Here is a 21,658-nt window from a genome sequence, read left to right on the forward strand (position 1 = left end):
TGGTTCTCAGAGAGATTTTATTTTAGCCAAATACTAAGAGTTGCAGGAAAGTCTTATCTGGCAAAGAATCCTTTCTTATGTTGGCACTACCTTGAGTAACTATAATCCACTTACCATCATTCTATATGGTTTTGAAATTTATTAGAAATCTGTAAAATCAGCATAAAATTGTTCTAAACTGGAAAAGCCCCTGTTTGCAGGATCAGAGAAACATGCAATACCAGAATACCACATAGATAGGAACATTTATACTGTTTTTTTTCCCCCAGTATTCACCTTTTATGGAAAGAAAGAGGTACTTCCTTACAAGGTTTGACAAAAATGCTAAATCCCAATTCAAACTCTTCCTTTTCATCTAGTTTACATAGTCCTTCAGGCTCACTAGAAACACATCCTCTCCCAGCTGCACTCAATTTCAACTGCCAAATGCTTGATAAAGCTAGATCCAATAGATAATTCCTTTCATCTACTGTGTTCCCCTCACAAAGAAATATTCAAAACCATGAATCCATTCATAGTCTTTGGAATTCCCACCTTTCTATTGAAACTCTTTGGTAATTTTCATCTTCTTTCCCAACATGATTTAAACTAGATTCACTAGTTTAAAAGACCTAAAAGTACAGTCCTGATTTGACTACAGAAAAACCCAATACCTGGTTACAATTAACTACGTATGATAAGGTATGAACCTTATCAAGCACATCCAACAGATTAATATGGTGTTGATGTCAGTCTATTAAATTCAAAGGTTCTCAAGAGAGATTTTTAAAGATTCCAATTACATCAGTCATCCTGGGCACTTTTCTCCAGGGTTATTACGAATTCATGTTTTGCAGAACATACTCCTCCTTATGGAGCCAAGACAACTACAAGGTATATACAATTAGGGGGGAGGGGGGAGGAAGGGAACAGCCCAAAGCCCAACAGCATGTTGTTGCTATTTACTGGATTTGAAGTAAATACCATAATAAAGCCAACATTTTACAAGGGATAATGTTTTTTAAAAATTACTCATACATATATACTGTCAAAAATGTATAATTATAAAATTAATTTAAAAAAATAAAATAAAGCCAACATTTTGTTCCCCAAATTCATGTTATGAAAAACAATCTCCAAATAACCAGCAACCCCAAATCAAACTGTAGTTTTTGTTAGCATGAGAGATTTGGGAATTATTTTGCTAGGGATTATTCATGGCCCATATTAGGGTAAAGGGGCTGAATCATTTACTCAGACCATGAAAGAAACAGAGCATTTTAATAAATTAAGTAACACCAACAGCAAAGAGGGAAGTGCTATATATAATGTGGTTAAATGACCCCTGTTTAATAAATGCTGAATGTGGACTTAAGGAGGAAAGACTTCTTTTGCATTTTGCTCCTCCTGTAGAGACATCTCTCAAGCCAGCAATCAGAGAGTCATGGCTTCAATGAGCAGGGAGATCCACAGGGATTCTTCCTCCCTCCCCTTTGGACAGACAGCTCAGATCTTTTCTTTGCTCATATCAGAATGAAGGAGGGACTTGCTTCGGCCTTCTGGGGTCCTTGCCTTCTGTGATTCACCACCAAGAGGGAGGGTGGGTTTCTCTAAGAGAAGGGCTGAGCATGCTTGATTCTCAGGACTGACTCCCAGGTTTCTAGGGCCTAACAACCAGGCCACACCAGCCAGCCTCAACAGCAGCTAGCTCCACAGGAGGCCGGGGAAAGGGGCTGACAGCACCCAGAAGCCAGCAGAGAGCGGCTACTGCTTCACCAGCACGCCACAGAGCTAGCAGCACAATTTCTCAGACTGTTGGGACTCAAATGACAGAGAAGAGAACTATGGAATGGTCCTGGAGAATGGAGACTCAGTCCCAGAGTAACAGAGCTTTGTGAATCCCATTCTGAGTATTGAAGGCTTCAATTTTCTGGCCTATACATCCCAAATTTTCAGGAATTCAGGCCAAATTTTCAGAGAGAGAAAAAAAAGCTAGGAGAATATGTGTTCTATATTAAGGATGGAGTTAGATAACCACCAGAGCCCAAGTTTGAAAATTCACAAGAAAACATATTTTAAGAAGATGTCATCAATCTAGTCAGGAAAAGCATTCCCCACCTCCTCATCTGTTGTAAGGCCTCCCCGTCCAGTTTCACTCCTTTGGGAAAGCTGCAGAGCCTTGGGGATCTGCATCAGGCTTAGGAGCCAAGAACGCCTCACTAGATACTCTCCGGACAAGCCGCAGTTGGCCAGACACCTTATCAGCAGAGAAACAAAGAGCCAGGTGGCAGCTGGCCACACCTGCCTCTGCCAGGCAGGACTCTCTGGACAAGACCAGCTGGCCAGACCTCAGGCGGACCCCTTCACCTCCAGGACAGTCACTAACCTGGAGCAGCACAGGCCTAGACCCAAACACAAAACTCCTCACTCACTGGGTATGCTGCGGGTGCCAGCTGCAGGTGCCATTCAGATTATCTGGGCAGGGATGTCTGAGTTAGGATAGTGCCCAACAGGCACAAGGGGGAAACTCAAACCCTCCCAAGCCCGGCCTTCTCCAGCTCATTCCAAGGCAGCTAAGAGCTAGCATTTAGAGAGTCCCCACCATGTGCCAAGCCCTTTACAAGCCTGGGAGCCCTGACTTTGATTCACTGCATCATTTTGCTGCCCTTTAAGGTAAAGGCCTAATTTAGATTTTGGCGTGACACTTGGTCACCTAAACCCCCAATCAGTCAGTCTGCCAACATTTATTAAGAATTACAATGTGCTGGGCCCTGTGCTGAACGCTGGGACACGAAAGAGGCACTAGGCAATCTGCCCTCCAAGAGTATCTAATGGCATCTAAGCCTTAGAGGAAATCCCCACTTTTGTCAGTCAATCCCCAAGCAATAGAGGCTATGGGAAAGGTGACACTGGCACATGAGCACTGACTGGGAGCACTGCAAGGCTGGGCCACCCATAGCCACACAGAAAGAGAAGCCTGGAATCCCATGACTTGCAGAGGGGAAAAGGCCCAGGAAAATGCAGCGAGGGCTAAGGCTCTGCCCACCTTGTGGGTGCCCGGAGCTCAGGACTATCCCTTCTTTTGGGGGAAGCTAACTGGATGCCAGCCACCAAGGCCCTAAAAAATACTGCTCCAAACCACATGAGCTGGTCAGCTTGGTCCCCCTGCTAAATTTAGCACAATCCCCTTGCTGGCCAGACAGAACACACAATCTGCCCTGTGATGAAGGCCCATTAAACTGGGGGTCCAGGGGAGCCTAGAACTAAGCTGGGTGGGCCCTTCGAGGGCATCTACCGTGCCAAACATCCCAACTATATAGAGGAGGAAAAGGAATCAGAGGGAGATAAAACCAGTTCCCGAAAATCACATGGACAGTTTTGGGGGTGGGATTTGAACCCAGTGACTCCAAAGCCAGAGCTCTTTCCACAACATCATTGTGCCTCCCTTACTTAATTAAGTGATCAGTGTATTAACAACACAGAGGTCATATCTCATTAGAAATGAACTTCATGTAACTGTCCACACATTGTTTTGTTGTACTGAAGCTTTCTTTCAAGAGCTACTGGAGCCTGGAAATGTCTATGATATGGAGATGATTCTTGCAGTGTATTTGAATTATATATTACACATCAGAATACATAACTTTGGTCTGATTATAGTCTGAGTCAAGAACTGTAATATTCAACTGAAGTCACCTCTAAATCTCAAAAACATAGGGTGCACAGGAGGTAATTTTTCTAATTGAAGACTGCAGCATAAAGCAATATACAGAACCAAATGTTTTTGACTTATAAACAACTGGCTGGGAGCTGATGACCAAAATCGTAATGACCCTGGGCCATTCTGCCTTTGGGATTACCAACACAAACCAGAGCAGGAAGAAATCTGGACTCTGGGCTATGTCATTAACTGGTTAATTCTGGGCAAGTCACTCTGAGTCCCAATTTCTTAATCTAAAAACAAGGAGGATAGGATAAATTGGTTTGGCCACAGAACATGTGGTGACTTGAAATATTGACAATTCATAAATTTCTGGTTCTGGGCACCTGAAGACTATAGAATATGCAGGGAAAAAAAAAGGTTCAGAGAAATTTGGTGACAGAATAGAAGATTAACCTTATTTTCACAACAAGCAGTTTGTTTTACCTATTTTAAACACATGTAAATAACAGCATTTACAAATGAAAAATATTGCTAGCATCAAAATTTCTCATGAAACATCAGGTTTAGGACAAATAGGAATGGAAAACATTGGATTAAATGACCTCTATGGTCCCTCACAGCTCTAAAATTCTATAATCCCATGACTCTAGTAACACAGTAACTGCTTTGTACCTCCAGAAGTCATTAGATCCAATAAATATTTAGTGGAAAACCAAAAATGGGTTCCACTCAAGAGTACACTAATGCTACTTACTGTTCAAGGTTGAAAGAGAAGATAGAAAGGAGAGGTCTAAGGGGGCCAGATTTGCTGTATTTTGTAGGTGCTAATTTATTTTCATGTTGCCTCACTCACTTTAAGCTCTCTAAGGACAGGGGCTATTTTTGCTTTTTTTTTTTTTTTTCTGTATCCTCAGCATTTAGTACTAAATATAGTTTTTACAAAATAATTAAACATAAACTTTAAAACATTTCCCCTACTTTCAATTTCTCTGTTTAGGGAGGATATGGATAATTCTGATAAGCACATGATAAGCACTTAATAAATCTTGCAGATTGATTAAAACACATTCTATTCCTTTATATATCAAGATTACAAAATACACGATAAATGAGCATTAAAATAAACAGAAATTTCCTTGAATAGTCTGTAAATGCAAAAATAAACTAACACAAAATCTGTAAGATCACATATTATGTATAATATATTAACAATTATTTCTAGGTACTGTGTTACAATGGAAATAAAGCTACACTGGAAGGCCAAGGTTTGAACTGCAGCTCTTACTACCTGAATGACTGCTTCTGGGAAAGTCATTTCAACTTTCAAGGGTCTGTTCTTCATTTGGAAAATAAGAAGATTGGAGTGGCTGTTCTAAGGTCTCTCTTGACACTAAATCCCTGAGCATCAGAACTGGATCCTGGTCACCACATCCCCACTACATTCCACTGAACAGCAACATAAAATGACATCATCCTCTGTGGACACAAGAAGATCAGAGTAGCTGCCTTTTACACGTTAAGATGGGCAAAGCTACTTTCTTAAAATTTTTTCCAAATCCATTTTTCTTCAGTATTGAAGGAATCTCTCTGATGAAAAGGGTGGAAAACAACTTCTATTAGGCTTAACTTTGTGGTTGTTCAGTTATTTTTCAGTCATATCTGACTTAATCATCTCTTTTGGGATTTTCCTTGCCAAGATACTGGAATAGTTTGCCCCTTTCCTTTTCTCATCTTTAGATATGAGAAAATTGAGCCAAACCTTGAGTCAGGGTTAAGTGACTTGCCCAGGATTACATATAATGAGTAAGTATCTGAGGTAGAGTCTGAATTCAGGTCTTAACTGACACTCTATCCACTGTGCTACCTAATTGCTCCTAAGCTAAACTTTCCCAAACCTTTATTCTTGGAAGTCATAGTCTGAAGCAGGGATTCTTAGTCAGAGTCCACAGATGGATTTCAAGGTGTTGGTAAACTTGGATTGGAGTATGGGAGGAGGAGAAATACTTCTTTATTTTCACTAGTTTCTGAAAGAAAGTCAGAATTCCCTTCCATTACTAATGAAGTCAATAAACCATTCCTTTGAGAAGGGGCCCACAGGCTTCCTCAAGCTGCTAAAGAAGTCCATGATGTAAAGAATGTGAAGATTCCTTGGTGGGAAGGCAGTGTACATTTAGGGAAACAAAAAATGAGCTCCATCCTGGCTCAATTCACTAATTGTACAACTTAAGCAAATGATTTGACCTCACAGCCTCAGTTTACTCATCCAAAAATTGGAGAAAATAATAAATATACTACTTACTTGACATGGTGGTTCTGAAGCTGAATACCTGCCTTTCAGATGACACAAACAAAATAATGAAGAAATCAAGAAACAGGAACTTTGTATCTTATGATTTCTTTCCCAAGCCACATCTCTCTTTAAAAATAATTTTCAAAATATAGTTTTTACAAAATAATTAAACATAAACTTTAAAACATTTCCCCTACTTTCAATTTCTCTGTTTAGGGAGGATATGGATAATTCTGAATAACTGCAACATGAATACAACTCGTTTATTTGTACTTAATACTTTACTGAAATGAATTTTTCATATAACTGAAACTTATCCTTTTAAGCATCTAAAAAGCTCAGTATTTTAATCCTTCACTAGATCCAGATTGTTACATCACAAGCCTAGCCTTATTATCCCATGTGATTCTTGACCATAATAATAAATTTTTCATTGGAATAAAACGTTTTGATTGACATTTTTCTAAATAAATATTATGTACTTTCCTACCAACTTAAAAAAAGGTATAAGCAGAATACTGAACATAATTCAGTTTTCTTTTTAATTCAAGTTCATCATTAGAAATAGATAATGTTGCATAATAGAGTAATATCCTCAAGGGAAATGGAAATGGGGAGAGGAAGAATATGTTAAATTGCCTCAGAACTGCTGTACTTTTATAAGTCTTCTGTTTATTGTTTATAGATTTTTCTCTCTTCCCTGTCAACCTGTCAGTTATCCCATCACTTCCTGTTATGGCCTAGATCTAGCAGTTTTCCCTTCCTCTACCCAACTCACATTCCACCTCAACTACAACAGCAAGCTGCCTGCCTTCCCCCCACCCCCTCCCATCTGACTTGCAACTTATGCTGTGCCTTGCTAGGAAACCAAGTTTATTATAATTATCCATACAAGAAAAGTAAACAGAAAAGTCATATTGCACTAAATATATGTAATATACTGTTGCTATGAAGGTATGATATGCTCATACCAGAAATATGCACAATTTACAAAATTAGGAAGGGGGTATTAAAATGCCTTTACTATTATTTAATCAATGAGTACACAAAAAAGGATGCAGTTATTAAGTAAGCTCCTTGCATGGTAAGATGTTAATCCTTGGGCCATCGGTGATTCTCCTGCCTCCCTCTACCCTCACTATCAGCTGCCAAGTCCAATAGATCCTACCTTAAGCATGTACCGGATCGATCCCTTCCTTTCTCTATCCACATCAGCAGTGGCTTCCAGACCCTTCTTATCACACACTTGGTGTGACCCTGCCTCGACTCTATGCTGCTTGAAATCCATACTCAATCTTCCCAGCAAATCCCCTGATCATCCCAATGACCAATCTTCAGTGGCTCCAAGGGCACAGAATAAAATTCAAACTCCTCCAACAGGCCTTTATGTTTCTCTACTTGCCCTTCCGGACTTTTCTCCTATTGCTTCCCTACAAAATCCTTCACCAGGACCACTACTGCAGCCATCACCACCACTACCACTCGTGGCTATTACTTGGTGGACACCACCCTCCTGACTGGCTCTTAACTGAAATTGTCTTGCAAGGCCTAAGTCAATACCAGAGTGAGAAGATTTTTCTCTTCCTATAAATACTTTTTCTCTTACTCTGAACTCCTACAAAACTAGTGATCCATGCCTGGAATTGACAATTTCTTGCATATGAAAATTCATCTTGAAATCAAAGAATTTGTCATATTCTGTACATATTAGTAATTCTATTACTAGTATTCACTGACTAAAAAAAATACATCATAGCAAAAAGCTGTATGAATGTAGTAATGCTTTTAAATAAATTTGCATTTTATTACTCATAGTAACATCTAAATAGCTCAAAAATGATATACTGTAAAATATTTCGTCTACAGAAAATATGTGGATTTGCAAACCACTTGCAATAATTATAGTTCCCCCAAGAAATCTACAGCTTACAGACTAGAAACCATGTGTCTATTTCTCTCAAAGGGTACAAATAAGTTATTTATAGTTATTTGTGAAGGTCTCTTCAAGAATTTTAAAATCCTTAGGCTCAAGTTTTATGAAGAAAAGAGAGATAATCACTGTGCTTCCAATACTTCATTTTATACAAACTGAAGGTCTGTGGTAATATTGCCTATATCCTCTGTCATTTTTTTAGTGGTATGTGTTCATATTTTATTTCTATCACATTTGGTAATATATCCAACTTTTAAATAATTATGAATGTATTATTACTATTACAGTGATCTATGATCAGGTATCTTTGATGTTACTATTGTAACTATTTGGGTTCTCACAGGTGCCCTCTCTTTGGGCCTTCCTCTTCCCTGAGACAAGACAATATCAGTATTAGGCCAATTAATAACCCTACAATGGCATCTAAGTGTTCAAGTGAAAAGTCAATCTATGCACCAAACTTCACTGCCTCATTTTAAGAAGTTTCCACAGCTGTCTCAACTATTAACAATCACCACCCTGATCAGTTAGTGACCATCAGCATCAAAGAGAAGTCCTCCAAAAGCAATAAAGATTACAGCTCACTGAAGGCTCACATGACTAAAAATTTTTAGCAATAAAATATTTTAAATTAAGGTATGTAAATTGTTTTTTAGACATACTATGGTGCATTTTCATAGACTACAGCAGAGTATAGGCAGAATTTTATATGCATTGGGAAGCCCCAATCTTCATGTATTAGCTTTAGTGTGATCCTTGCTTTATTGTGGCAGCGTGGAACCAAAGCTGCACTGTCTCTAAGGATGCTGTACTAGAAGTGTAATCAAAGGGCTTTGTGTTCAAATCTTGGCTTTGTCACTGAATTACTTGTGTGACATCTCACTCTGTAAAGCCAGGAGGTTTGACTGGATAGTGTCTGAAGTCCCTCTTCCCCCTGTAGACTCTAAATCTAAAACAGGCCTGTAGTATACACCTTGGTACAGTAGCTAGTGTACCAAGCAGCCAGATGGCTCAGTATAAAGGGCACTGGCTTTGGAATCAGGAAGCCCTAAGTTCAAATTCAGCTTCATTCCCTCACTAGCTGTGTGATCTGGGCAAGTCTGTTTGCCTGAATCCACTTAAGAAGGAAGTGGCAAATCACTGCACAGTATCCTTGCCAAGAAAGCCCCATTGCCAGTACTGGTGTTCTATGGTCCATGCGGTCACAGAGAGCTGGACACGACTGAACAACAAAAGTATCCAGAATAGTGTCTGCCATGTACTAAGCTCAACACACGTTTGCAGAATGCTGGAAAAAGTTGCATAGCTGCTTGGAAAGTTTCCTTGAGACAACCTTAATGTACAAAACAGACATAAGAATTCACCTGATCAATAAAATGATTTAAACTTCCAGGATCAGAACGTATCACTTTATTCCTTTCACGTCTCTTATGACATCCTTTTCAAAGAACTTTCAAACCAAACTGTTCCATGCAGCAAGAAGATTTCAAAGCTAAAATCAAAGGATAAATTAATATTGTGGCCACAAGGAATACAAAATGCCTGTACTTAAAAGGACCTGGAAAGAAGTGGAATTTGAAGACAATTTAAAAACATAGATAATAGCAGGGCTCACAAGATAAAGCAGGCCACTAACTGCCCTTCAGGTTATTAAAACCAAAAATCTACACAGCAGAGGTGGGGGGAGACTCAGCAATTTCACACCTTCCCAAGCCTACTTTACAGTCAGGATTAGGGCCACAGACCTCAGAAACCAGACCAGCCCGAGCAGACCTAGTCATTCTGGCCTTGGATTAGATGGACATAGGGGGACAGACTAGACAATGCAGTCCTTCCACCAGACAGGCCTTACCATGCTCGAAGCATTCTGTGCAGACCCATTCAATTAAGAGATGAATCTAACTAGCTACACTCCCTGTACAAATATGTATCATTATAAACCAAATAAAGCCTTCCTGACTACACCTCTACAGAGCCCAAGTAAAAACTATGATTTTTCCTAATTCATCATTTGATGCTACCAATTACATTAGCTACTAATTTTTTAAAAAGGTTTTAGGTATGTGGCTACTAGATGATTTGTAGGGTATATTAATAATAAGGAAGAAGAGAAGGAAAAGGAAGGAGGAGGAGGAAGAGAAGGAGGAGAAAAAGGAAGGGAAGGCTAAAAGGCAGCAAAGCCCCCAGAGTTCTTTAAATATATTTTCTCATTTGAGTCTCACACGAACCTACCAAATTAAGTACAGCAGGTGTTATCTTTACAGATTAGTAAACTGAAATTAAATGAGTTGTCTCCAGTCAGAAAGCTGGTGAGACATTTGAAGGCAGGTCTCGATGACTGTAAAGTTTTTTATGATAGGGCCCTTCATGGCCCAAGCTTTTGCAAAATACATGGTCAAAGTCCACCCAGGAAACAGGTGCTCTTCCCAGAGTTCAATAATGTAATGTAATAATGTTGCATACATCCTGAAAGGGGGAGGGGAAGGGAAACCCTACTTCTTCAAGAACCATAAGAATAAAAACAAATTCTCCTCCCTCTTTCTTGCCTTCGGAGACTGTAAAAAGCCTTAACAGCCCTGAAATGAGGTTATGGGCTATTATTTGAGGCCCAGAGCCTCAGTAAAGGTACCTTGGACGCCGTCAGGTCCAAAGTCCCTCCTCCCAAGGCTAGCTCTGCCATCTCTGACAGTTGGCCATCCCGTCTCTGTTTGAATATTTACAGCTATGGGGAGCTCGCTACTTTAGCACAGTGCCACAGCTGGACAGCTCTATGGGAAGTTCTTCTTGCATTATACCTGCTGTCTTCCACCCCCATGCTACCCTGTCCTCAGGAATGACAAAATAGAGCCCAATCACAGAAGAGCGGTCACGGGAGGACCCTGGTCACCCTGCAGGCCACAAGAATGACTCAGGTCATAGGATGACATGCAACAGATTGGACAGACCCAGGAACTCTTCTAAAGCAAAACAAAGTGGAAGTCTCCAAGCCCATCCCTCTGCGCCCCTCCGGTCCCAAACGGAGCAGCTCATGGACTCTCTTTGCCCAACGCGGGAGCACTCGATTCACCCTCTTTTATGAATGACTGGAGTATACACGATAAGGGGGGATTTGTTTTAAAGAGAGGATTATTATAGTGCAGTGAAAATTCCTTTGCTGTTTCCTTCTTATTCGTTTTCTGATTAAGCCGAATTAATTTTTCAGCTCCTAAAATAGTGGTTCATAAAAGGCCCTGCTTAGACGCCCCCCCCCCACTTTTTAGTGCAATTTCACTTGCTGTTCTCAAAACGAATTTTATCTGAAGCAACACCCCGACAGATGAATGGCAGAGAAAAAGGGCAATTAAAAAAAGTCACAGCATGCGAAGAGGCTATTGGCTAGCTCCAGCTAAGAAGATGCTGGCGTGCACTAGTCATTCCCGCACCCCGGGGGGGAGAGCGAGGATGAGGAGACGGCATCTCCCAGGGAATGCCTGAGTGCCGGGGTCTCGGAGGGGAGGGGGCGCTAGGACCTGGTTCCCGCCCCGGGAGGAGAAGCGGCGGCGGGCGGGGGGGGGGGCAGGGCCGGAGGGGGGCAGCGCCCGCAGCTGCCGCCCCCTCCCAGGTCCTCCCCCCTCGCAGGGGTAGCTCCGTGCCAGGGCCTGGGAAGCCGCGTGGCGCGTGCGCAGTAGCGCTCGGCGGGACCCGCTGGGGCTCGGCGGCAGCGGAGCCGCAGTGACAGGAGCGGCGGCCGGGACTCACCGAGGCGCAGGGGCTGGAGGTGGTGCTGGGGGTGGGCGAGCGCTGGACCGTGACCAAAGCCATCTAGGCGCTGCTGGGCTGCTCGTCGCGGGGCATTCTCTTCCTGGTGGCAGGGGAGGGCCGGCGGCCGGCGGGGGTCCCGGGGCCGGGGCGGCACGGAGGGCCGGGGGAGGAGCAGGACGAGGCCGGGGCCCGCGGCTCCGCGCCCTGCGCTGGACTCTCGCACACTGACGCGCGGGCGGGCCGGCGGGCGGGCGGTTCGGCAGCGGCCGGGCACAATGAGCGCGCCCAGTGCGCAGGCGCCACCTGTCAGCAACCGCCTCTCCCGCGGCTCGCGCGCGCCGCCGCCTTAACCCGTGAGCTGCCGGCCCGGCCGCCAGCGGGGGAGTGAGCGAGAGGGCGGAGGGCGAGGCGGAGAACGAGGCAGCGCCGAGCGAGGCCGGCAGCGAGCGAGCGAGCGTGCGTGCCCCGCCCCCGCCCCCTTGTAGAGCCACTCGGGCCCTCCTCCCAAAACCGAGCGCTCTCCGGAGCCCGAGAGCTGGGTTCAAATCTCCCCCGGACCATGAGCGCCCCTCCCCCGCTGGGCCTCGTCCCTTCGCCCGAGGGATTCCTCCCCGTGTGAAAAACGGCGGGGTGGGCTAGAGAGCCTAAGGGATCCCCCTTAGCTGGGCCTCAGTTTCCCCATCTGAAAAACGGAGGGGGTGGGCTAGAGAGCCTAAGGGGCTCCCCCAACTGCCTCAATTTCCTCATCTGTAAAATGAGAAGTGAGGAGGGGAAGCAGACGGCCCCTTCCGATTCTAACGCTAGGAGAGTCACAAGTGCCTCTGAACAGAGGGCCCGAGCTTTATGTGGTCTCTCTGGACTCGGCCTCTACTGCTGGCCTCCCCGCCTCCCCACCCCGTTCATTCCCGGGCTGAGCTGTCTCCCGTACTTCTCTGACTACCCCCAGTTTAAGCGCTGGCCCCATCCCTTCAGCCCCGGACTGTGGGGTGGCCTCCCTGGGCCCAGCCCTCCCTCTCCCGCCCACCTTCCCCACAGCAGGACCGACCCTGTCACTAACCTGCTCATAAATGTTCAGTAGCTCCCTGTGCTCTTTGTGATGCTTCCCTGGCATGGAAAGCCCTGTGTAATGTGGCTTTGGCTGATCTTTCTGGACTGTTCTAGATTATTCCTCCTTCTGAACTCTTAAGTTGGCTTAGACACTTCTCTCCACTGACTTTTGCTAAAGGATTCCCCAAGTCTTTACAGAATCATCCTCGCCTCTTTTACTCTTAAGTCACTTCAAAGGACAGTTTAACTGCCACTTTCAAAAGGCTTTTTAACATTCCCTTTCACTCATTTGTGACCGGGCACTCTGTACCCCCCAGCTGCCTGAGGGGAGGGGCCGTGTGGTTACGTTTTTTGTATTTATTCCCCAGTACTTAACGGTGTCCTTTAACGTAGTGAGTGCTAAGTAAATTTTGTGGGTGGGGTTCCCAGGAGCCCAGGAGAAACCTCTGTGACCTGCAGGCCACTCTGTTCTATGACCCCAGGCCTTCGTCTCCCCCCCAAGGGAGCTCAGGTCCTTCTTTTCCTCTTTAATCCAGAAAAATTGTAGTGGATTTTGATGTTACAAAATGGATTCCCTCGTTACTATTTTCTGGATTCCACATCCATATATGTGCTCTCTGATACAGAGGCTGAGGGAACCCAGGAGGAAGAGAAGGGTGTGGTAGAAAGCAGTTTAAGGGCCCGGATTGCTGGCCCCGCCCCACCCCCATTCCTTTCTGCAGTCCAGAAATTCTGAGAGCCAGCAGTCTTCCCCTCTCCCTCTCCCCTCTTTTCATGACTTCTGACAAGAGAAATGGGAAAGTCCACAACGAAGACTTGCTTCATTTTCCAAGAGACCCACAAATGAAACAAAGGGACAAATATCACAGACTACTGTGATTTAAACAAAACAAAAATTACAGCAACTGGTCCTGAAAGATTAATCTGCCACTAGAGATCAAAGGTGGGAGACAGAATTCACAGTGGTAGAAGAAGCTTACATTTGGAATCAGGGAATACAGGTTTAGACAATTTATTCCCTTTGTTGTCGTGGGGAAGTTATTTAACCTTTCTACTCAATTTCCTCATCTGTAAAATGAGAGAGTTTGACTATTTCAAGGGCTCTTAACACAGGATGAACTTGTTTTTAAAATATTTGGATAACTATTTCAATAGGATTGGTTTGCTTTGTAATCCTAGGTCTCTTATTTTATCCTTTTAAAAAGTTTAAGAAGTTCATACATAGGCTTTGCCAGCCAAGAAAAATTGATGATCCATCACTAAGATCTCTTCCAGCCTATAAACCTATGAATTCACATGTTTAGTGTGAGGAGATATTATGGCAAACATTTCCGCAAGAATCAACGCTAGAGAAACCCCATGGAGACCCAGGCCAGCATCAAAACCCGCCTCCTCTTGTTTGTCACTCAACATGCTTGCATCGCAGGCCTCCTTTTAAATTGATAGGGCTGTCAGGCTGCTGACTGCCTAAGTGCTAGGAGAGCCCTCTGTGCTGGGCCTTTGTATTGTCTCTGGTGCCCTGTGGTTGAAATAATAAGCGGGGAGGCTACAGAATGAGGCACAGAAGGTCCCTCTACAGTAGAGAATTATTGTCCACAAGCCAAGATTGTTCTGAAGGGTTTTGCCCCCTGGTGGTGGACAATGGCGCCTGAGAACAAATCATTCAAATTGTAAGGTACGGTTCCCAGAGAAGTGCTCCTGCAATGTATTTCAGAGAGCTACCTGACAGGCAGGGCAAGTGAAGACAAAGCTCCTGGGTGAGAACCTTGAACAAATGCCTTAAAGGTTGGGGAGGGGACCTTATGCTTAAGGGAGAGTTAGCCAAGAAATATAAACAGCAGGAAACCATGTGAACTGGAAAGGAAATGGATGTGATTTGTAAAGGGAATAATCTTAATGAGGGAAAAAAAACATTTTAGACTAACTTTTTTGTTCTAGATAAGTGTACGGATAGATAGCTGGTTTTAGGTTTAGAAGCTGGAGGTGTATATAGTTAATAGATATTTTTGGTTGGGAGAAACTGATTCTTTTGGAATTTTAACATTTACCAGTGATTTAAGAATTTTGACATTTTTGCCAGTGATTTGGACAAATAGCTTATTTATCACAGTTTGCAGGTGAAACTTGGGAGCTATTGACAAATGTGGAGATAGCCACTTTACAAAGCTTACTAGGTTAGAGCTAGAATTAGCCAAATCTAATAAGATAGGTTTTAAATAAGAATAAATGTTAAATTCTACCCATGGGTTCAAAAAATCAACTACAGGGGGTGGAGCCACGATGGTAAAGAGAAGACTCACCTTGGATCTGAGCTCTCCGTACTATCCCTCAGAGCAGTATCAAATCAAGCCTCTGATTTTGGAGTGCTGGAACCCACAAATATTTGGAGTGGGACACATTTCCAGCAGAAGATATTTTGGAAGAATTTTAGAAAGTCTGTTTCAGTCAGGCACAGCACCGAAACTCAGGGTGGTGTGGGATCCACACACGGGGGAATCTTATCAGGAAGAATCTACAGCAGTGTTGGCTACTCTGTCCTGGTTCAAGTCAATAGATCATCAGATTAGCTGTGAGACATCCAACACAAATTCAAGAGGCAAATAGTGAGCCTCTGTACGCCAGAAGAACACATGACTTGGCCACGCCTACTCAGCACTGAAAGTGAGCAGCACTGACCCAGGACAGCCACTGTTGCCTATAGCAGAAGCTTAAACAATCTCCTACTTGCCTTAAAAGCAGACCTCGACCTTTTCAAAAAAATGAGCAAAAAAGCAAAAAGAATTCTGACCATAGATAGTTTTTATGGAGAAAGAAAAGAACAGACCTCAAACCCTGAGGACACTGAAAGCAAGTCATCTCCAGGTGAAGTTCCAAAGGTGATTTCAGTTGATTCCCATCTTATAAGGCTCTATTGGAAGAATTCAAAAAGGATCTTAAAAGAGAGAACGGGGAAAGGAAATGAGAACATTGCAGGAGAATTTGGAAAAGGAAACAAATTATCTGAAGAAAACTCTGTACAAAATAGATTTAGTGAAATGGAAAAAGCATATAACTCCTTACCAAAAAAAAATTGGCAAAATGGAAATCAACTCCTTGAATAACAATTTGTGAAATTGGAAAAAAAAATCCATTGAACAAAACAAATCAATTAAAAATTCAACTAGCCAAATGCAAAAGGAGGAGGTATGGACAGCCAAAAAAGCTACATCAAAGCATGGAGGTCCAAAATGAGGGAGGTGATAGTCCTACAGCATTCTTATCTACATCTCAGGAGAGATTTAGTTCTAGGTACCACATTTTAGTAAATAATTGTACTCAGAGGGGGGCCACAGTGGTAGCAGGACTGAAGACTATGACATAATAGTTTATACTGAACATAAACTCTGCCCTTTACAATCTGGCTTCTAACTTTGGTTAATTTACTACATTAGCTGTTCCAATTATCAGTGATCTCTTAATTTGCTAAATCAGATGCTATTTTCTCTGTCTTGACTCAGAAACCTTGAAGGGTGAAGGAAGTCTTAGAGATCGGTGAAAGTTTCTCTCAACAGTATGGTATCCTCTTCCCTCCTCTCTCAATATTCTTTGTTGATCTCTGACTCCTGTGAATTCAATTATAACCTCTAATCAACATTTATTAAGCACTTAGTGTGTTTAATAGTCATGTGCTAAAGCACCAGGGTTATAGATTTCAAAAAATAAAGCATCCTACATATACAAAATATATTAAGGAGCTTAAATTTTTTAATGGGAGAAGACAATACAGGAAAGGAAAATAAGAGTGGAGAGCTACCAGAGAATATCCTGTAGATGAATACTGAATACTGAATATGAAATGGTGTTGCATACCAAAGCTAATCTTGAGATTTCTGGTGATGAACTTGTCCTTGGGGGAAGTATGATGTCTGAAAAACAGAAACTAATCGGAGCAGCTGGTGGGAAATGAAGATCTATTCTATATAGCCAATCCTCTCTACCCAGAATTCCATTTCTACAACCCTAATGAATATCTCCACTCTTCCCCCCCCCACACCACATCTCCTCAGATCTTCCACAGTATCTCAGTTCAACATATTTTAAATGAAATTTATCTTTCCCTCCAAATCTGCTTCTCTTTCCAATATCTTTATTTCTCTTGAGGATACCACCAACCTCCCAATCACTCAAGATTTGAAACCTGGACTCTTTTTCTTCCCTCTTCCAAATCTAATCATCTGTCAAGTATTGTAGATTTCTACCTTAATAGTATCTCTTGTATCTAAGCCCTTAACTTCAATATTCAAGTTCTCATCAAGTAGATTTGCTGTGATACATTTTCAACTGATCTTACTGTGTCTAATCTATTTGCATAGCTGCCAAAATCATGCCAAATAAGATAAGTATTTGTCCATGTCATTCCCCTCCTCAAAAACTTTAAGTGGTTCACTATTGTTCTTGGAATAAAATACTATCGACCTTTTCTAATTTTATTTCACCTTATTCTCCACACTATGTCCCAGACAAACTGGACTACTGTTTCCCCAATTCTACATGCTTTCTTCATGAATTTGCACAATCTTCCCCTTAAATTCACTATATCTTTCACCATAGGAGTTAGGAATATAGATATAGAACTGCAAGATATGTCAAAAACCATCTACTTCAATCCGCCTCCCCCCCCCCCCATTCTATAGGTGAAGAAACTGAGGTCTAAGAAAACAGGTGACTTGGTGATGTTAGCATTAAGAAGCCTCACATAAACTCAGATAAGCACAAGATAAGGAGAGATGGAAGCAAAAGGCAGATCTAGAAAATTTGAGGAGGGAGAGAATTCTAATTTCCAGGTGGGAAAAATCAGGTAAGGTTCAATGGCGGAATTAGCACAAAAGGAATAGGAAAATGCTGAGATTGTAGAATTAGAGGACCTGTACTCAAATCTTACTTTCTCTTTCTCAAATTCTTGTAATCTGGCTTTTGATCTCAGCATTGAACAGCACCTGTTTCCTCCCAAATTACCAGTAATCTCTTAATTACTAAATCTAATGGCCTTTTCTCAATCCTCATCTTGCTTGGCCTCTCATTGGCAATGTTGATCACTTTCTTCTAGATATTCTCTGGAGACATGTTTTTTTTTTTCCTCCTTGGTTCTCTTCCAAGCTTCCTCTAACTGCTCCTTCTCAGTCTCCTTTGAGGGATCTCCATATCATACCCCCTAACTGTGGGGTTACCCCAAGGCTGTGTCTTGGGCTTTTTCTCTTCTCTGGGCTAGATTATCTCAATGATCTCATCTCCCATGGGTTCAATTATACTAATGCAGATGATTCTCAAGTCTATTTATTCCTAACCTTTCCCCTGAACATCAATCCTGCACTGCCATCTGCCTATTAGATATTTCAAAATGGATGTCTCAAATGAAACATAAAACAGAACCTTTTTTTCTCTTTGAATCTTCCACTCTTCCAAACTTCTCTTACCTTTTGAGGGCATCAATATCCTTTCAGTTAATCAACTTCTACTCTCACTACTAATCACTTATTAAATCTTGTCATTTCTACTTTCACTATTTCTTCAATAAAGGGCACATTGGTAGCATAGTGGATAGAACACCAGGCCTAGAATCAGGAAGGCCCATCTTCCTGAACTTGGTGAAAGAACCTTTATATCTAGGTTTCCCTTGACAGTCTGGTAGCCTCTTCCTTCCTCTCTAAATATTCTTTGTTGATAATCTCTTTAACTCCTGTAAATTATAATTTCTAATCAGATGACTCCCAATCAATCAAAATTTGTTAATCACCTGGTGTGTTTAATAGTCAATGTGCCAGGCACTATTTAGATTTTTAAAAAATACAGCCTCAGATGCTTACTGGGCAAGTCACCTAACCTGTTTACCTCAGTTTCCTCCCCTATAAAATGAGCTAGCGAAGAAAATGGCAAACCATTCCAGCATCTTTGCCAAGAAAAACACAGAATCAAGAAATGTCAGAGTTTCTGAACAGACATGACTGAAATCAGAAAATGACATAACAACCATTTCCCCTTTACTCACACCCTTTAGGTTTTCTCTGTTTCTTATTCAAACTCCTAATTAGTCTCCCTTCCTCAAATCTCTTTCCACTATAATCCATTCTTGACCTAGATGTCTTGAACTTGTCTTAAGAGCATCTAGAAAACTCCAGGGTGCAGCCTGAACTACATTAAACATTTTTAACAGTTGGGCTCTTACTGGCATGCCAGTGGGAATTTTTTTACAAAATTATAATACAATATAGCATAATGCCAATTTATGATTTCCTACAAATGCTCCAAGAAAAGAGAGGTTCTCCACACCTACATAGATCATGCATATACATGGAAGCACTGATTACAGCAAATGGAAAAATTTGGAATGCTATGGATAAGTTCATTTTCCTTGACTAAATACTTTCTAGGGATGTCCACATAGAAGATAAGATTGCTGCTCACATTGCCAGAGTTACATCAGTATTTCTGAAGAAAAGTGTGAAAATGAAGATATTAGGCTGCCTATCGAAATGAAGATATAAAGAGCCTTTGTGTTGATTTCATTGTTGTATGCCTGTAAAATCTGCAGAGTATATCAGTGCCAGTCCAGAAAACAGAACCACTTCCACTTGAATTGTCTTAAAAAGATTCTGAAGATGACTTGTCAACATAAGGTACCAGACACTGAGGTCCTTTCTCAAGTTGAATTGTCAACCAAACTCTACTATAGAGAATGCAATTCATACTTGAATGCCTAATATATACCTTCCTAAAAGACAGTTTTGTGGAGAATTTGCATAAGGCAAGCACTCACTTGGAGGTCATGATAAAAAGACACTCTCAGAGTCTCTCTGAAGAACTTTGGAATTGATTTGAAACATGGGAATCATTGGCACAGGACCACCCAGCATGTTGTGCCCACATCAGAGAAAGTGCTATGTAGGATCTTTGAGCAAAGCAGAATTGAAGTAGCTCAAAAGAAATGTGAGATACACAAATTTAGAAACTCTACATGGACTAATTGTTCCCACCTTGTCATAGTCTTCTTAGCTCGTATTAGTCTGAGCCACAATTGGACATATTACACTTTTACCCCATCATAGTGATGTCATTTCGATCCTTTTGGAGTGTGAAAGACAACATTCTACCAACAGGGATCCACTTCTCTTGAGTTTAACCCCATTGTTCTACTCTTCTACCAAAGTGATTTTCCCAAAGCTAGAAAAGACCGTGTCATCTACCCACTCAATAAAATCCAGTGGCAACCCCTTATCTTCAGGATCAAAGATAAATTTGATTTTTAAAGCTTTTACCTGTCCCTTTCCTATGTTTTCAGTCTTTTTACATTTTACTCTTGTCTATGCCTTCTTCCCTTTGATGTGAAAGCATAGACCATTCTGAACCTCACACATGACACTCCATTTCTGGTCTTCCTACCTTTCTACTGGCTTCCCCTCAGACTCAGAATGTCTTCCCTTATTCCTCTCAAAATCCCTGTAAGGGCTCATTTCTGATTCCCTAATTATTAGTACTTTCATTTCCAAGCTACCTTTCATTGACTGCATGCATCTTGTATGTACCTAATTATTTACATACCCTATCTCCATTTGAATGCTCTCTCCGTGAAGACTGGGACTATTTCTGTCCTCCTTTTATCCCCAGTACTCAGAAGAGTAAGTAATTAAGCATTTATATTGTAAATGTTTAATAAACTCTTGTTGATTGAATGAATGACAGGGAGAAGAATGAGCATTTATCAAGTACCTATTTACTGGATTTCATTGTTGTTCAATTATTTTCAGTAATTTCTAGCTTTTCATGGACTCATTTGGAGTTTTCTTGGCAAAGATACTAGAGTGGTTTGCCATATACTTTTCCAGCTCATCTTATAAATGAGGAAACTGAGGCAAACAGGTTTAAAAGACATAACCAGTAAATGTCTGAAGACAGATTTGAACTCAAGAGGAGGAATTTTTCTGATTATACACTGTGCCACCTAGCAGCCCTATTTATTGGAAAAGAAAATGGCAAGCCAATCCAGTATATTTATCAAGAACCTATTATAATCAAGAATATTTATCAAGGACAGTCTTAATGTGCCATGGTCCATGGGATCATAAGAAGTCAAACATTGAACAATTTGAACAGCAACAACAAAAGCACCTGTTATGTGCCAGGAATTGTATAGAAGATTTTACAAATATAATCTCATTTAATTCTCACAACTCTGGGTTCTCTGAAGTTGAAAGAGGAAAATAAAATACACTCTTGAAAAGATATAGCTATAGTTAAAAAGGAAGGAAAAAAACATTTATTAAGCACTTACTATGTGTCAAGTACTTTATACCATTTCATCCTCACAATGGATGTAGGATATTATCATCCCCATTTTATAGTTGAGGAAACAAAGGCAAACAGGCTAAGTGAATAAAGAGAATTTATAAAACCAAGAAATGATGTAACAACACCAAGAGCCAGTTTCATGAATAATATATTGTAAATCCCTAGAGAATAGACAACATTCTTATCTGAATCCATTTGTAAGACGTCCCAAATAGTACCATGAGCAGAAATTCATGTAATCAATATTATATGTGCTAATGATAAAATGCTCAATGAAGACCTTTTTTTTTTTTTTGGTTTGCATGTTTGATGTCTAGGAGAGTTTGTGGAAAAGAAGTCCTCCTTAAGGAGTCTTTGAAACAATGGGAGGAATTGTAAAGTATAATGGGTAGATGTTTTAAACAAAAGGGAAAAACATTAGTAAATAGAAAATTTGGGGGAAATAATTTGAAGATATAATTATTTTTTTTAATTGTGGAATAAAATCACTCCAAAGACATCTCTTGCTTACTCAAATTAACATATGCTCTTATGTTGATACAAAGAAATAGGAATAAAATAGTAGTTTGTACCTAAATGACTTAAAACCAAGAGACACTAGAAATGAAGCTTCCAGAAGACAGAAAATAGGTCTATGCAATTTGCAGTGTTTATGTGCTTTACCCAATATGTGGGGGTCTTT

General features: G+C 41.4%; 2 protein-coding genes across 5 annotated transcripts in view; one reads left to right on the forward strand and one right to left on the reverse strand.

Moving 5' to 3' along the window:
- Nucleotides 1–11,847, reverse strand: part of SSH2 (slingshot protein phosphatase 2) — a 225,901-nt gene extending 214,054 nt beyond the window's left edge. Inside the window, exon 1 of one of the 2 annotated variants that reach the window (XM_074263779.1) lies at nucleotides 11,605–11,847. In XM_074263779.1, the coding sequence (XP_074119880.1) occupies nucleotides 11,605–11,667 (63 nt within the window). In that variant the 5' untranslated portion in view covers nucleotides 11,668–11,847. The remainder of the gene's footprint in view (nucleotides 1–11,604) is intronic. The other variant, XM_074263780.1, reaches the window with a different exon arrangement.
- Nucleotides 11,543–21,658, forward strand: part of EFCAB5 (EF-hand calcium binding domain 5) — a 132,083-nt gene continuing 121,967 nt past the window's right edge. The window contains exons 1-2 of one of the 3 annotated variants that reach the window (XM_074263774.1): nucleotides 11,943–12,063; nucleotides 17,328–17,491. The gene's annotated coding sequence lies outside the window, so the exon portion shown is untranslated. Of the gene's footprint in view, nucleotides 11,624–11,942; nucleotides 12,064–17,327; nucleotides 17,492–21,658 lie in introns of those variants that run through there. The other 2 variants (XM_074263775.1, XM_074263776.1) reach the window with 2 other exon arrangements.

This window comes from Sminthopsis crassicaudata, chromosome 4 (assembly GCF_048593235.1).
Source record: "Sminthopsis crassicaudata isolate SCR6 chromosome 4, ASM4859323v1, whole genome shotgun sequence".
In the NCBI taxonomy this organism is placed as follows: Eukaryota; Metazoa; Chordata; class Mammalia; order Dasyuromorphia; family Dasyuridae; genus Sminthopsis; species Sminthopsis crassicaudata.